General features: G+C 39.9%; 1 protein-coding gene across 7 annotated transcripts in view; it reads right to left on the bottom strand.

Moving 5' to 3' along the window:
• Positions 1-16,670, bottom strand: part of IFT81 (intraflagellar transport 81) — a 197,068-nt gene that overhangs the window by 17,766 nt on the left and 162,632 nt on the right. For all 7 annotated transcript variants that reach the window (XM_013056513.2, XM_045073696.1, XM_045073695.1 and 4 more), the window contains exons 13-14: positions 13,023-13,151; positions 11,435-11,524 (exon numbers count right to left, since the gene is read on the bottom strand). In XM_013056513.2, the coding sequence (XP_012911967.1) occupies positions 11,435-11,524; positions 13,023-13,151 (219 nt within the window). The remainder of the gene's footprint in view (positions 1-11,434; positions 11,525-13,022; positions 13,152-16,670) is intronic.

Genomic DNA, 16,670 nt, shown 5'->3' with positions numbered 1-16,670 from the left:
GTTGGGGATCTGGCACCATGGTTCTCTGCAAGAGAACTGTAGTGGGTGGGGCCGGGACCGACAGCACGGCTTCTGGCCTCACAGGAGCAGCTGAAGGAATTGAAAGACCCGTAGAAGCTTCCACCATTTGAAACACTGCTGGCCCATGGTAAATGGCTTAACTGACGCATCAAAATTTCTTTGGTTTGCAGTTAAATTTGTTAATTAGATGTTCTGATTTTCATTGCATTAATCTTGCTTTCTCAAAAGAGGCTTGGAAATGAAAATCCTTCTAATTTTTATTGGAAAAGGAAACTGATGGTAAAAAGGAGTTATGACTTTTCTGTATCAAAGGGACTTACAGATACCTGAGGCTCTCATGGGTGACAGTCATACACACCCTAAATGGGAGAAAGGGCAACAGAGGCTGTGGCTGCTGGGCCTCTCAATGACATGAAGACACCATAGTAGATGACAGCCTTTTTTAGGGTCTCTGAGTCTGAGGCTAAACTACTCAGTAAATGCACCTGTGCTGCTGCAGAGGCAGCTGGAGGAAAGGGGCCTGTCCTCAGGCAGGTTTGGGTTTGACTTTACCCTTACCTACATGAACTGCTAAGCTTAGATATTAATTCAAAATTAGCTCTAAGCTTGTGATATTCCTAAAACACCTGGCACAGCCAACTGCAAAGCCACTCTGGAGGGACACGCCCTCCAACAATCCCATGCTGGGATTCAAAAGACAAAACCGTACTAAAGATAAGCTTAGGATCCAAAAATATAAACATACATGGGAACAATCAATCTTTATGAATGAAGATGAGAAGATCTAAAGAAAAAAAAGAAAAAAAACCACCAGCAGGTCACCACCTCCAGGAACTTTGGATAGTAGAAATAAACCCATTAAATAAATATGCTTGAGGAACACCTGGGTGGCTCAGTGGGTTAAAGCCTCTGCCTTCGCCTCAGGTCATGATAAAGCCCTACATTGGGCTCCCTGCTTGGTGGGGAGCCTGCTTCCTCCCCAACCCTGCATGCCTCTCTGCCTACTTGTGATCTCTCTCTGTCAAATAAATAAATAAAACCTTTTAGAAGACAAATAAATATGCTTGAAATAAAGTTATAAAGCAGGAACTGAAAACAAAATATTTTTAAAAGTATAGTAAGTAAAAAGAGAAAAACATGAAAAAAGTCATTGAAATAAAAAATTAAATGGCATAAACATAAGAATAGGCACAGCTCAGAAGATAAAAAGAGATGAAGAAATTATTTAAAATTCATTGCAGAGACACAAAAAGATAAAAATAAGAAGGCAAAGTCATGCAACAGGGGACAGATAGCCCCTGTTATCCCCATAGGGACGTGATAAGTATGCCAAACATGCATTTAATAGCAGTCGCTGGAGAACAGACTAAAAAGAACAGGGGAGAGAATACTTGAAGATATCATGTGGAATTTCCCTGGAATTAATGGAAGGCAAAAAGCACAGATTTCAGCACAGCAAATAAAACTAAATCTGTATTTAGATTGTGGTAGTGACTTTGGACAACACCAAAGACAAGGAAAAAAACAGTACAACTAATTATAGGGTAGATATTACCAATATATTAAATGATAATTAAACTTATAGCAGAACTTTCAACACAAGAGAAACCAGAAAGCAATGAGCAAGCCATTGTTTAAGGGAAAAAATGATGGTTTACTTATAGTAATGATTCTTTACGGAGAGAACTACTACAAGAAAACGAAACAAGGAAATTTGATCAGGAAGAAGAAAACAGAATCCAAAAGGAAAGATCAACATATAAGCAGTAACAGCAAGAACTGTTAAATATGTGGGTAAATCTCAACAGGAAGTGACTGTATAAAATAGTAACTGTTAGTAACGACCACCATGCTGACTGTTTTTAGAGACAAACAAAGTGGGAATAAATTACCAGAGGATAACAACACACAGATAAGGCAGGAGAGGGTGTTAAACCATTCTAAGGTCCCTGTATTGTTCGGGAGAAGCTGATTAAATTTAGACTGTTAAGTCAAGAAAATAAATGTTAGGGGCGCCTGGGTGGCTCAGTGGGTTAAGCTGCTGCCTTCGGCTCAGGTCATGATCTCAGGGTCCTGGGATCGAGTCCCACATCAGGCTCTCTGCTCAGCGGGGAGCCTGCTTCCTCCTCTCTCTCTCTGCCTGCCTCTCTGCCTACTTGTGATTTCTCTCTGTCAAATAAATAAATAAAATCTTTAAAAAAAAAAAAAAAAAAGAAAATAAATGTTAAAAATTTAAGAGTAAAAAATATCAGAATAGAAGACAGAAAAGGAAATAAAGGGAATAAAGAAGCTAAAAAGAAATGGTGGTGTGATGAAGAGCAGGAAAGAAGAGGCACAGTAAACAGGATGCACAAAATAGAAATAAATCCCAATGTATCAATAATAGAAATAAATGTAAATGGGATTAAATTCACCAGTTCAAAAGACAAAAGAGTTTCACACTGAATGAAGAAACCACCCACACAAGATCCAGCTATATGCCATTTATGAGACAAGTGACAAAAGTAAGGGCATAGACACCTGAAAGAAAACAGAAATAAAAAGAAATACGAAGCAATCTTAATTATAAAAAGCTGGTGTACTTATGTTAATAGCGGACAAAATAAAAATCTTAGACCAAAAGCATTAGCAGGAATAAACAGAGTAAAATATAATGATAAAATGAATAATTTACAAGGAAGGTTTTTCTTTTAAAACCAGGAATCTTTTTCTTAATTGTTGCGAAGTAACATAAAATGTACCATCTTAACCATTTTTAACTGTAAAGTTAAGTACTGAGTACACTCACATTGTTGTGCAACCGAGCTTCAGAACTTTTCGTCTTGCAAAACTGAAACTCTATACACATTGAACAACTACCCATTCATCAGTAAGTTTTAAATGATGTATTTGAGAAGCTTGATCTGATGAAAACATAGAGAACCCAGTACTCAACAACTGGAAAAGACATACTCTTTTTGGGGTTCCTAGGTGGTTCAGTCATTAAGTGTCTGCCTTTGGCTCAGCTCATGATCCCAGGGTCCTGGGATCGAGCCCCACATTTGAGCCCTACATTGGGCCCCACATTGGGCTCCCTGCTCTGTGGGAGGCCTACTTCTCCCTCTCCTACTCTCCCAGCTCGTGTTCCCTCTCTTGCTGTCTCTCTCTGTCAAATAAATAAATAAAATCTTAAAAAAAAAAAAAAAAAGATCAAGGCACTAAAAAAAATTAGGTTGGCCTCCTCTCTCTTCATGGCCACATTTAACCTAGAAGACGGTGGAGCTATACTTTGAAAATTCTTTTTTTTTTTTTTTTTTTAATTCTTAAAGAAAGAAAGCACAATGTAAAGATTTTATGTTCAAGTCAAGTTGTTTTTTAAATTTAAGGCAAGAAACTCTAGAACATGTAAGAACTCATCAAGGAATATCGTTCTTGAGAGTTTTTTTGAGGATTCTCCTAGAGGCTGTATCACAGACAATAAAAATGAGGAAAAAGGGCAGTGAGGGCAGTGAAAGGATTGGTTATGAGTTTGAAATCCAATCACTACAGGTCGAACACTGAAAGCAAAAGTGGGAACCAGGGAAATAGAATTGAACGTAAATGTTACAAGTCTTAGCAATGTAGAAACGATACAAGAGAACCTACAGGGAAGGGAAAGGAAAATGAAGGGGGAAGGAAGAATAAATAAACTGCTTTCCTCAGTTCTTAATTGCTCGGGATGGGTGGTGAAATATCAAAGGATATAATTTAAAGCTGGTGAATCAAGTTATAATAAGTGTATTAGAAGTATAAAGGCAAACTGTAAGAGAGACAATAAAATTGACTAAAATCAGGTGCTAAAGGAGAGAGAAGGGAGGAGAAGGAAGAGGAATTATCCTAATTTCATCACTGCTCACAGCCAGAAACACACACGGGGAGGGAGAGGGAGAGAGAATGAGAGGACAAACAGGATTTTTCACTAGGCCTTAAAAGCTACCCATAAAATGTACTACGATCAAATATGTCTGCATATCAAATAGACACAAATGGGCTAAATTTACTAATTAAAACAAACCCTTCAGATTATATCACATACCCAAACCCAAATCAAGACCTATTCAGACACACACCCCAAACAAGATAACTTTCAAAAAGCTAAAAGCAAAAGATGGGCAAAAGTACAGTAGGCAAATGCAAATAAAAAGAAGCAGGGGCGCCTGGGTGGCTCAACGGGTTAAGCCTCTGCCTTCAGCTTAGATCGTGGTCTCGGGGTCCTGGGACTGAGCCCCCATTGAGCCCGGCATCGAACCCCGCATCGGGCTCTCGGCTCAGCGGGAAGCCTGCTTCTCCCTCTCTCTCTGCCTGCCTTTCTGTATACTTGTGATCTCCCTGTCAAATAAATCAATAAAATCTTAAAAAAAAAAAAAAAAAAGGCGGGGGAAGCAGAAATTTTGTTCTTTTTTTTTTTTTCAGTTTTCTTTTTTGTTTTGTTTTGTTTTAATTTTTTATTTTGTATAAATTGTTCTTTTTTAAAAAAGATTTTATTGATTTATTTGACAGAGAGCTAGAGAGCACAAGTAAGCAGAGCGGCAAGCAGAGGGAGAAAGAGACGCAGACTCTCTGCTGAGCAGGGAGCCGGATGTGGGGCTCGATCTCAGGACCCTGGAATCATGACCTGAGCTGAAGACAGCCGCTTAACCAACTGAGCCACCCAGGCATCCCAGAAATTTTGTTCTTAATATCCCGAAATGAATTTTGTCTCCCACCACCAAAAAAAAGTCTTTGTCTTTTCAGAGAGTAGAATAAAAGTATAGAGAACAAACTTTAGGCAGCCAATAAATAATTATCCATTCATTAATTCTCAGAAAATTTCTGGAAAACACATAAGGACCTGTTTTACTTCTGGGGAGACAAAGAAGTAATTTCTATTCTTTCCCTTAAACAATTCTTCACAGTTTGAATTCTTACACAGAACATGTATTTACTTTTATAAGAAAAAATGATCTATAAGAAATATTTCAGTGAAATCAATAATTCTATTATATACTCTAAAATCAGTACTTTAGCTTTTCCCATATATTTGCAATTATCTGTACTATGGCACTTAATTACATATAATTTATGGAACTACTCCTAAGAAAACAAATATGAAACTTTTTAAGATCTTAGGTGACTATAAAAGATTTAGATAAATGTAAATTATACATCTGGAGTTAACAATATTCTAATTATCAAATAGTTCTTAATATTCAAATTTAGAACATGCAAGTACAACAGAAAGGAAATGTATTAGCACTTCACTATAGAGGCGCCTGGGTGGCTCAGTGGATTAAGCCTCTGCCTTCAGGCTCTGATCATGGTCTCAGGGTCCTGGGATCGAGCCCCACATTGGGCTCCCTGCTCAGTAGGGAGCCTGCTTCCCCCCACCCCCTCTCTGCCTGCCTCTCTGCCTGCTTGTGATCTCTGTCAGATAAGTAAATAAAATCTTTATTTAAAAAAGCCACTTCAGGGGTACCTGGGTGGCTCAGTGGGTTAAGCCTCTGCCTTCAGCTCAGGTCATGGTCTCAGGGTCCTGGGATCGAGCCCTACATCGGGCTTCCTGCTCACTGGGGAGCCTGCTTCCCCCCTGTCCCCCCCACCTGCTTGTGATCTCTCTCTGTCAAATAAATAAATAAATAAAATCTTTAAAAAAAATAAAAAAGCCACTTCACTATAAAATTTCTTACATATTTGAGCTTCTCATTAAAGTAAGAAGTATATATGTATATATATATTTTTAAAGATTTTATTTATTTATTTGGCAGAGAGAAATCACAAGTAGTGGGAGAGGCAGGCAGAGAGAGAGAGAGGGAAGAAGGCTCCCTGCTGAGCAGAGAGCCCGATGCGGGACTCGATCCCAGGACCCTGAGATCATGACCTGAGCCGAAGGCAGCGGCTTAACCCACTGAGCCACCCAGGCGCCCAGAAGAATATATATATATATATTTTTTTTTTTAAGATTTTATTTATTTATTTAAGAGAGAGACAGTGAGAGAGCATGAGCGAGGAGAAGGTCAGAGAGCGAAGCAGACTCCCCATGGAGCTGGGAGCCTGATGTGGGACTCGATCCCAGAACTCCAGGATCATGACCTGAGCCGAAGGCAGTCGTCCAACCAACTGAGCCACCCAGGTGTCCCCAGAAGTATATTTTTTAATACAATGTATTTTTAAGTAGTCCTGCACTTTACCAATATATCTATGTAGTTTTGAGTGGTAAGTACACTCAAATGGTTAAAAAATGTTCCAAGTAGAAAACAATTAAGAATCTCAGTTAATATTTGGAAAGAGTTTATAATTCGTGACATGGCTAGCCTTTTTTTTTTTTTTTTCAGTATACTTTTTATTACAAAAGGTTTCTGGATAAAAGTAGAATGATACATGGATACAGGAGGAGGACATATGGAGATAAGCAAAATGAGCATCAGGCACACACCAAACACGCCAAACTCAAACATTTTTTAAAAAAACCCAAGAGTTAATGCAAATATAGACAAGTCCTGCATTTTTTTTTTTTTAAGATTTATTTATTTGAGAGAGCGAGAGGAAGCATGAGCAGGGGGAGCAGCAGCAGCAGAAGCAGGCTCCCCTCTGAGCAGGGAGCTCAATGAGGGCCTTAATCTCAGGACCTTGGGATCATGACCTGAGCTGAAGGCAGATGCCCAGCTGATAGAGCCACCTAGGCGCTGCCCCCTGTATTCTTTTCAAAAGATTTTTTTTAAGGAGAGCCCAGGTGGCTCAGTTGGTTGGGCATTCGACTCTTGGTTTCAACTCAGGTTGTGATCTTGGGGTCATAAGATCGCACCCCACAATGAGCCCCACATTGGGCTAAGTGCTTATCATAGAGTCGGAGATTCTCTCTCTTCCTCTCCCTCCGCCCCTCACCCCACTCCTGCTCTCACTCACTCTCTCTAAATAAATAAATAAATAATCTTTAAAAAATATTTTTTTAGGGGCGCCTGGGTGGCTCAGTTGGTTGGACGACTGCCTTCGGCTCAGGTCATGATCCTGGAGTCCCAGGATCGAGTTCCACATCAGGCTCCCAGCTCCATGGGAAGTCTGCTTCTCCCTCTGACCTTCTCCTCACTCATGTTCTCTCTCACTGTCTCTCTTTCAAATAAATAAATAAAATCTTTAAAAAAAAAATATTTTTTTAAAAAGATTTTATTTATTTGCCAAAGAGAGAGAGCGAGAGAGAGAGTGAGCACAGGTAGGCCGAGAGGCAGCAAAGGAAGAGGGAGAAGCAGGCTCCCCGCCGAGCAAGGAGCCCGATGTGGGACTCGATCCCAGGACGCTGGGATCATGACCTGAGCCAAAGGCAGCCGCTTAACCAACTGAGCCACCCAGGTGTCCCAAAAAAGATATTGTGGTAAAATATACATAAAATAAAAATTACCACTTAAACCATTTTTTAAAAGGTTTTATTTATTTATTTGTCAGAGAGAGAGAGAAAGAGAGAGAGAACACACAAGCAGGCAGAGTGGCAGGCAGAGGCAGAGAGAGAAGCAGGGTCCCTATCGAGCAAGGAGCCCAGTGTGGGACTTGATCCCAGAACCCTGGGATCATGACCTGAGCTGAAGGCAGATGCTTAACTAACTGAGCCACCCAGGCGTCCCCACTTAAACCATTTTTAAGTGTCCAGTTCAGTGGCATTGAGCACACTAACATTGTTTTGCAGCTGTGCCCACCATCTGTCCATCTTCAGATCTCTTTTCATCTTCCCAAACCAAAACTCTGCCCCACTGAACATTTAACTTCCCATTTTCCCTGTTCCCTACAACCACCATTCCATTTTTGTCTGTGAATGGGACTATTTTTTTTTAATATTTTATTTATTTATCAGAGAGAGAGAGAGAGGGAAAGAGAGCGAGTACAGGCAGACAGAATGGCAGGCAGAGGCAGAGGGAGAAGGAGGCTCCCTGCCGAGCAAGGAGCCCGATGTGGGACTCGATCCCAGGACGCTGGGATCATGACCTGAGCTGAAGGCAGCTGCTTAACCAACTGAGCCACCCAGGCGTCCCTGTGAATGTGACTATTTTAGTCACATTTATGTAAATGGAATCATACAGTATTTGTCCTTAGCACTGTGGGTTTTCAACATGGGAGAAGACACAGATGAAAATGTTGATGTGGCTCAGGTATCCCTCTGACTTAATGATAGTGGATATGGAAAGAACTGGAGTGTTGTATTATTTGGGAATCGTGGTAAGATAGCTATATCTCTTTGTGATGAGAGATATAGGCAGTGCTTCATATACAGAGAAATCTGGTTAAATCACATGAAAATGAGCTTCAGGCTTAGTTAAATTATTATGTTATAATAAATGACTTTATAGAATTTAAGAATTGGTATACAGTTTACTTAGAAAACAATTTGGTTGAAAAGCAGTAACATCCCTTCTTTTAAAAATAGCTTTAATAGGGGCGCCTAGGAGGCTCAGTGGGTTAAAGCCTCTGCCTTCGGCTCAGGTCATGATCCCAACGCCCTGGGATCGAGCCCCGTATCCGGCTCTCTGCTCGGCAGGGAGCCTGCTTCCTTCTCTTTCTCTGCCTGCTTCTCTGCCTACTTGTGATCTCTGTCAGCCAAATAAATAAATAAATAAACTCTTAAAAATAAATCTTTAATAATTTTAATGATAAATACTTTTTTAAAAGTTCTTATGTATTAGTCGTTGTTGCAAAGTGCCTTGTATGTGTTGTTTTTCATTTAACCTTTACAACCACCATTAAGGAGGCTAGCTTACAGAGGAGGAAACAAGTTTATAGGGATAAAGTCACTTACCCATGGTTATCTAGGGTCTGCCTGATTCTACAGGCCATGTTCTTAATCATTCTATCTATATTGTCTGGCTAGAACCTTAAAGTAACTAGCACTAGGTACTAAAATTCCAACCATGTAAAAACGTACGTATGAGAGGACAAGGCTAAAATACAAAGATGAACACTGTTCCACTGCTACTAATAGGATAATGGGTGGTATACTCAAGATGTCAATTAAAGTCCCTGACATACCTATAGCCTCCCCAGAGGGAAAATTCTCTAGGAAGCCATACTTGGTACCATATCAACCTCCTCTCTTCTTATTCTGTCCTTACCCATCAGCATAGCTAGTTAGGCTAAGGATGGACCCCTGACCTGACCTGAGGATAGCCCATTGTCTATGAGATAGCTGGGCGTGAAAAACGAACCCCAAAACAGAAGAGCTGCACCAGGAATTTGAATCAGAAAATGCAGAGAAACAGGGCAGCTAGTAGTTTTTGAAAACTTCAACATAAAATATAGAGAGAGAAAGGTCACAGGTACGAAATGAACAATGCTTGGAACGCAGACAGCATTTAACAAATGTTTTTACTGTTATACTTATCATCTTTATCCACTGCTAGCGTTCCTGAAACTTCCCCGACCCAAAATGCTCTATAGCTGCAGTACCACTACCTGTTCCAGACTGATTATGATTCTGATCCTTGGAATTCCATGACAGCACATTTCCTTTACTGTCTGAAATACCCTTTCAATAAAACTCACTTAAAACAAATGAATTTAATAAATGAAATATTTACAGCTAGATTTCTTAGCTTACTATTAGGAAGAAATTTTATCATCACTAGAAAGACACGTAATCAGTCCCTTTTGTTTCCAAGTTGCTTACTCAAGAAAAGCATTAAGTAAACCAATGGATTAGAATGTAACCATGAATGTGCTATGGTGAGTGCTGTGAAGTGTGTAAACCTGGTGATTCACAGACCTGTACCCCTGGGGATAAAAATACATGATATGTTTATTAAAAAAAAAAAGAATGTAACCATGAAAACAATTCTTGATGTCCTTAATCGCAAAGCCTTGTTCAAAAATTCCCTTTTTGAAATTTTCTTCCTAACAAGCATATCACTTGCTTCCTCTTTCCTTATCAGTTAAGTATACGATTCTGATTATACTTTTTTTTTGTTTCCTTCCCTCCCTCCCTCCCTTCCTTCTTTCCTCGTAAGCTCTATGCCCAACATGGGGCTCAAACTCACGACACAAAGATCAGGAGCCACATGCTCCACAGTGAGCCAGCCACGTGCCCCTTTTCTATATTGTTTTTAAATTTTTTTAAAGATGTTGTTTATTTTTGAGAGAGAGAGCACAAGTGGTGGGGGAGAGGGGCAGAGGGAGAGAGAGAAGCAGGCTCCCCACTGAGCAGATCACAACCCAAACTGAAGGCAGAACTGAAGGTAGACACTAAACTGACTAGCCATCTGGGCGCTCTGCTGTATCGTTTTTTTTTTTTTTTTTTTAAAGATTTTATTTATTTACTTGACAGACAGAGATCACAAGTAGGCAGAGAGGCAGGTAGAGAGAGAGAAGGAAGTGGGAGCCCTGCAGAGCAGAGAGCCTGATGCGGGGCTTGATCCCAAGACGCTGAAATCATGACCTGAGCCGAACGAAGGCAGAGGCTTTAACCCACTGAGCCACCCAGGCGCCCCTGGGTTCTATATCATTCTTAAGTCGGGTTATCTTTTGTCTTTCTTGAGTTTTGACTCATTTGACCTGTGAGTATATGGACTCCAGACAACAGGGACTTGTCTCTTCCATTTCTTTTGTGATGACAGTGGTGTGTAATGGAAAGAGCAGGAGATGAGAAATAAGATAAGACAGATGCTGGAGTCAAGCGGCAACTCTCTCTCACTACCTACTTGTCTCTTTGGATAAGTCACTAAACCCATCTCAGACCCCATGGCATTTTCTATTAAAAGGAAATGATGTGGCTTTTCACTGTGGTCCCTTGACTGATGGATGGCATTCGTGAAGAGTTTTATAGTTCCATACTCAGGCGCATGCAGTACAACCCACATTCAAACCTAAAATTACTACATGGAGAGCGATAAAGTGACAACTGCTAATGTCACTTAGATGGCGGAGGCCATCTGATCTGGATTTGTGGAGGGCATTTACCTTCTAACTAACAGTTTAGCTTCAAAGCGGTGGTTAGAATCAGCTTCCAAGCAATGGTATTTCATCACTTATCAGAAGCTTTTGTAGTTTGCCCCTGGCCCTGCTCCCCAGCAAAGCAAGTCCATCAATCTAAAGTTAACTTGTCACCACTCATCGGCAGACTCTGAGCTTTTACCTGGCCACAGAAGAATATGACTTCATATTTATAGCTCTGACATATATCAGAATTAAAGCAAAAATCTAATGTAGTTGAACTTGAGATTTCAACTTAAACTCCTCCTTCTCTTTCCCCAATAATTTGACAAAACAAACAGCATAAATAAAACAAAAAACTTCATAGGTTACATTATTACTCTTTTTTGTGGAATCATATAATAATAATAATTTGCTTTCTATAAATTACACAAGTAAAATATTCAGGAATCTAACTAGTACATCTGAACAAGACAAGATGCTAACAGTATCGCAAGTCAAATACACTTACTTGACATTTCTGACGCAACTGTCGTAGTTCTTTTATAACTGGGGCTAGGGCTGACTTCTTTTCAGATACCAGTGAATTCAGTTTTTTTACCTGTCATTTAAACAAAATACATGATCTAAAAAAAGAATTCAAAAGAACAAAAATACTACATGCATAAATATATTAAAGTGTTACATAAAAGAGTAAAACTGAAAATTACTTCAAAACCAAACAATGGGGAAATGATTAAGTAAATGTCATTTCAGTAAGATGATGGGATAGCATTTAACTTTCAAAAGTCAGTTATTAAGACAGCAAACCATATTTGCAATCTAACATTGAATGATGAAAAAAAAATTAGAAAGTTGCCCTTATAATAATACAATCATGTTGTACTATTAAAAATATGTAATTATATAGATTATACAGTATATAAGTAATATGATGAAGTGATATTCAAAAATACATAATAACCCAAAGGATTTAAGTAATGACCTATCAAAATGGACAGCAGCCATAGAGACTAATGGCTTCTTGAAGTCCTCTGCTTTTTAGGAGTCAGGTTGTAGTAAGATCCAGAGGGTTCTGGGCAAGTGGCCAATGTGGAAAAAATAGGTGGAAGTGGGTCCTCTGAGAGGCTGGGGCAGCAGCTATTTACCAATAAGGAAGGAAAGATTTCAACATTTTAATGTCTGATGAAGCTGTATCAGTGCATTCAGGCTGAACAGCAGCTCCAAATATGGAAAGATACTAAGGACACACACAAAAATGAAGCAATTTTATTACTTAGGGCAGTATTATTTGGGAAAACTTATTTTTTATCTTAAATATTTCTTTAATGTTCTGTAACTTTTACACTTCAAAAAACCGCAAAGATGGGGGTGCCTGGGTGGCTCAGTGGGTTAAAGCTTCTGCCTTCGGCTCAGGTCATGATCTCAGGGTCCTGGGATCAAGCCCTGTATCCGGCTCTCTGCTCAGCAGGGAGTCTGCTTCCCCCTCTCTCTCTGCCTGCCTCTCTGCCTACTCGTGATCTCTGTCTGTCAAATAAATAAATAAAATCTTTGGGAAAAAAAACCCGCAAAGATAAGGCAGCCATTTCAATACATAATTCTTTAGGGTATTTAAAAACCCATCATGTTTCCTTGGGAAAAAACCCCTGTAAAATGCATAAATTATGACAAGTTTAGCAACTTACTGGAATGGAAGCATTCAGAAGAGTTGCTAAAGACAGATGAAAGAATATAAAATAAACAATGTGCAGAAATGAAAATTTGAGTGTTTCACTGAAAACAAAACACAAAAACATCTGCTTCTAGCTATATAATTTTTAAAAACTAAAAACTAAAAAAAAAAAACAAACCAACAAGTGAAATCAGGGTGCCTGGGTGGCTCAGTGGGTTGAAGCCTCTGCCTTCGGCTCAGGTCATGATCCCAGGGTCCTGGGATCAAGTCCTGCGTCGGGCTTCTTGCTCAGTGGGGAGCCTGCTTCTTCCTCTCCCTGCTCTGCCTGCTGCTCCCCCTGCTTGTGCAGAGTCTCTCTCTCTAGCAAATAGATAAAAAGTAAGTCTTTAAAAAAAAGAAAAGAAAGAAAAAAATCAAGTGTAATCACCATTTCAGACATGTCGTCGAGCGTTCGGCCTTTCATCTCATCAACCTCAGTCTTCAGTGCAGATACACGTTCTAGCTCTTCCTGGGTGTAACTATACCCAGATATACCCTTTTTCTCTTCAATAGTTTGCTAAAAGTAAAGAATAAAAATAGGTGTCAAAAATGGGGTCCACAAAATGGGTGACAAAACCTTGATGATTCTGTAAGAAGTGTACAGATTTAATGTATAACAATAAAGTTATAAGTAAAATTAGCTTAGAATTGTAAATAATAATTTTTATTGACAATAATTACATATCTTTATATGTTATAAACTTGCGTTAAACTTTGGTATCCTTGGGTGCATAGTATTTCTAATTTTAGGACTCAATAAATGTTTGGTGACTGAATGAATTCTCAAGTGATCAATATGTTTGCATTCACTCACCCATTCTGTGTTTACTACATACCTAAGCATGCTGAGCCTAGTTTTAAGCACCAGATACACAGCAGTGAACAAAACAGGGTAAAAAAAAAAAGTCTTCCCTCACAGAGCTTACTTCTAGTGAGGGTAAACAAGAAATCTGTAGACAAATAGAATACATAGAGTGTGAGGTGAGAGTGGGGTTGGAAATCTTAAATAACAGGGTGGTCAGGGCAGATCTTTCAGAGAAGATGACATCTGAGCAAAGCCCGAATGAAGTGAGGGAGCAAGTCCTACAGATACCCAGGGGCTCAGCAAGTACAAAAGACATGTCCTTTCTAAGAAATAGCTAAGAGACTGGGGGAGCTGAAAATGGAGTGAGAATGAGGTTGGGGGTAGGGATCATGTAGGAGTCAGATGGTTTGCTGCAACAGTCTCGGTTAATGTCTACTGTCCTTTGCATTTTCAAAAAAGTGTCCTACTTTCGATGATAAATTATACGGTTACTTTATTTTTAGGCCAATGAAAGAGCTTAGGCTTATTTTAAATGAGATGGGAGGTTTGTTGGGTGGTTCAGAGTAAAGGAATTTTTAAATGGCCACTTTAACATCTGTGCTGAGATCAAACTATAGAGGGACGAAGGAAGCCAGTTAGAAGACTACTCAAATAATTCAGTTTACAGATAATGGTGGCATGAGTCAGATGGTGGTGGTAGAGGTAGTGAGCAGTGATCTATTTTAAGGTAGAGCCAACAAAATACTAAGACATATTAGATGTAGGGTGTGAGGAATAGTGAGGGGTAAAGGATGACTAAAGTTTCTGGACTTTAGAACTGAGGGGATAGAACTGCCGTTTGTTGAAATGAGAAAGACTCTGTAAGGCCAGGTTTGAGGGAGTAGTGAAGATCAGAAATCTAGTTTTGGACATTGAAAAAATTTGAAATGTCCAGTAGATACTGGACAAGATGTTACACAGTAAGAGGTCAAGATGTTACACATATAAGACTGGAATTTGAGGAGAAATCTAGGCTAGAGATATAGAGTTGGGAATTGTCTTCATAAAGAAGGTCTTTAAATCCATGAGACAGGATAAGATAACCAAGGGAGTGAAAGAAGAAAAGAGATCTAACGGCTAAGCCTAGGAACTCCAATTTTTAGATCTTAGATGAGAAGAAATCAGCCCCAGAGTAGGAATATCGGAGCGCTAGTAAGGGAGAAGAACAAGGATGAGGGAGTGATCAACTATGTCAAACACTGCTAATAGGCCAAGTAGGAAAAAGACTATGACCTGATTGGACAGGGTTCAAAACAGGATGGGAGAGCCAAAAGGAAAGAAAGAAAAAGAGAGAAGGAATGGAAGAAGAGTTGGAATTTGGGGCTGCTAATAAAATTGAGACTCCTAAGAAAGGAGTAGAGGGAACTATAGGGTATTAGCCCAAAATTCTAAATGCAATTTCCTCTTTGGGGATTACCAAACTCTAAGCTGTGCATAAGAGGGTAAGACTCCTAGCAACCAAGTGGAAATCAGTAGATAGGTGACTAAAAAACTGGGCAAAGACTTCAGTATCTCATAGCACTAGGGAGACAGAGGTAGGAATTCAAAACTAGTCAAAGTGTGTTGTTCCAGACTACCAGCTGAAACCCCAGAAAGGCTACTCCTAAGGAGTAAGGGTCATAACCTAAGAGTAAGAGCTAGGTGCTAGGTGGAAGGACTATTTCCTGGGAGTAGAGTTTCTGCCCCAGGTATGACGGGTGCACCTTAGGAATAAGAAAAAAACACCAGCTTTAGCAAAACTGGATCAAGAGGATCTATGAGAAAAAAAAAAAAAAAAACAACACCAAATGTTCTTCTAAGGAAGGAAGTGTTTGCAGAGCCTGGCATTCAATAAAAAGGTACTAGGTAAGCAAAGTAACATGTCTGAAAATCAAGAGAAAAAAAGGCGGATAATAGAAACAGATACCCAAATGAATTTATCAGATAAATAAATTTCTTGGCTGAATAGGAACTGTATCACACCACCTCTTGGAAGATAGAAAGACAGAAAGGGTCGACAGCATACAACTGACTGACCATGGGGTACAAAAAGGTAATTTTCTTGCCTGAAGATGAGACTAACTGTATGATGCAATTTGCATTCCAGAATTCCTCAGGGTATCAGACTGAAACGACTCCAGATGAATCCACTTTTCCTCACTACTTCATTCTGGTTCCTTTACTTCCTTTCTCTTAAAAGCATTCTCTTGACTTAATCATGTGGAGAGCAGTAAGAATTCTTGTTTCAGGTTCTGCTTTCAGAGAACCTGACCGAACCATAAAAATGGGCTTCTAGAGTGGGATTACTCACTGAATGAATGGAACCAAAGGGCCCATCCCTGGTGGTGGGGTGAATATTGCTAGTCCCATGCATGCTGTAGCAGTGCCATTGCTAAGACTTGTGGTGAACTGAGGCAGAGTATAAGCAGAGGTTGACTGTAGTGGTCATGAGAATGGACTCTTTTGGGAGCTCAGATCTCCTTTGGGAGACCCCACTGAAATGGACTTGACTGACAGGCGTAACTGCTGCCCCTCCGGATCGAGTCATGTTCCTACCAAGCCTACGCTTCCCCCAGGCTGCGCCTAGCATGACTGAGCATGGCAACAGTACTAGTGCTGGCCCGTTTCTGCCTGACAGGGGACTCCTCTAGCGGGTGACTGGCTCAGGAACTCCCCCCATCCTCACCAAAACTTTCCTACAACTGCGCTGCAGTCTGAGGCTCTTCCTACACAAACCTCCTTCTTTCTCTCTCCCTTCATAGTTGTCAGTCCTGCAGTAGGTCCTTAATGGTTTTCCCTGCCTCCTCTTGCTCCCTTCCCTTTATCTTTCACAGTATTTCCTTCAGCAAATCTTTGGTACATCTAATCCCATCTTGGTGTCCGTTTCCTGAATTGTCACACAGAAGCACTAGTTGGTACAAGTTGCTGGTATTTGGAAAGTACGCAGAAATAATAACTAACAGGACAATGGAATTGGGGTGGCTATTGCTATGCTCCAGGTATAGTTGAAGAGATAAAATGACAGCCTCAAACATACAAACCTTTAATTTAAAGCAAAGTGATAAGGTCAGAGAACCTTCTTAGGAGCTTTAAAGAAACCCTCATTTCCTATGGCTGAAGGGCAGTGGAAGCTGAAAACCAGGCACACAACTTAACTGTTAATAGGGTAAAACTTGAGAAAAGGCTGAATATATTCTGTGACAAAGTCAGGGC

The sequence above is a fragment of the Mustela putorius genome, unplaced genomic scaffold, assembly GCF_011764305.1.
Source record: "Mustela putorius furo isolate JIRA1106 unplaced genomic scaffold, ASM1176430v1.1 tig00537248_pilon_pilon_pilon, whole genome shotgun sequence".
NCBI classification, from domain to species: Eukaryota; Metazoa; Chordata; class Mammalia; order Carnivora; family Mustelidae; genus Mustela; species Mustela putorius.
The sequence above is the reverse complement of the archived record's forward strand: the minus strand, read 5'-3'. Positions and strand labels throughout refer to the sequence as shown.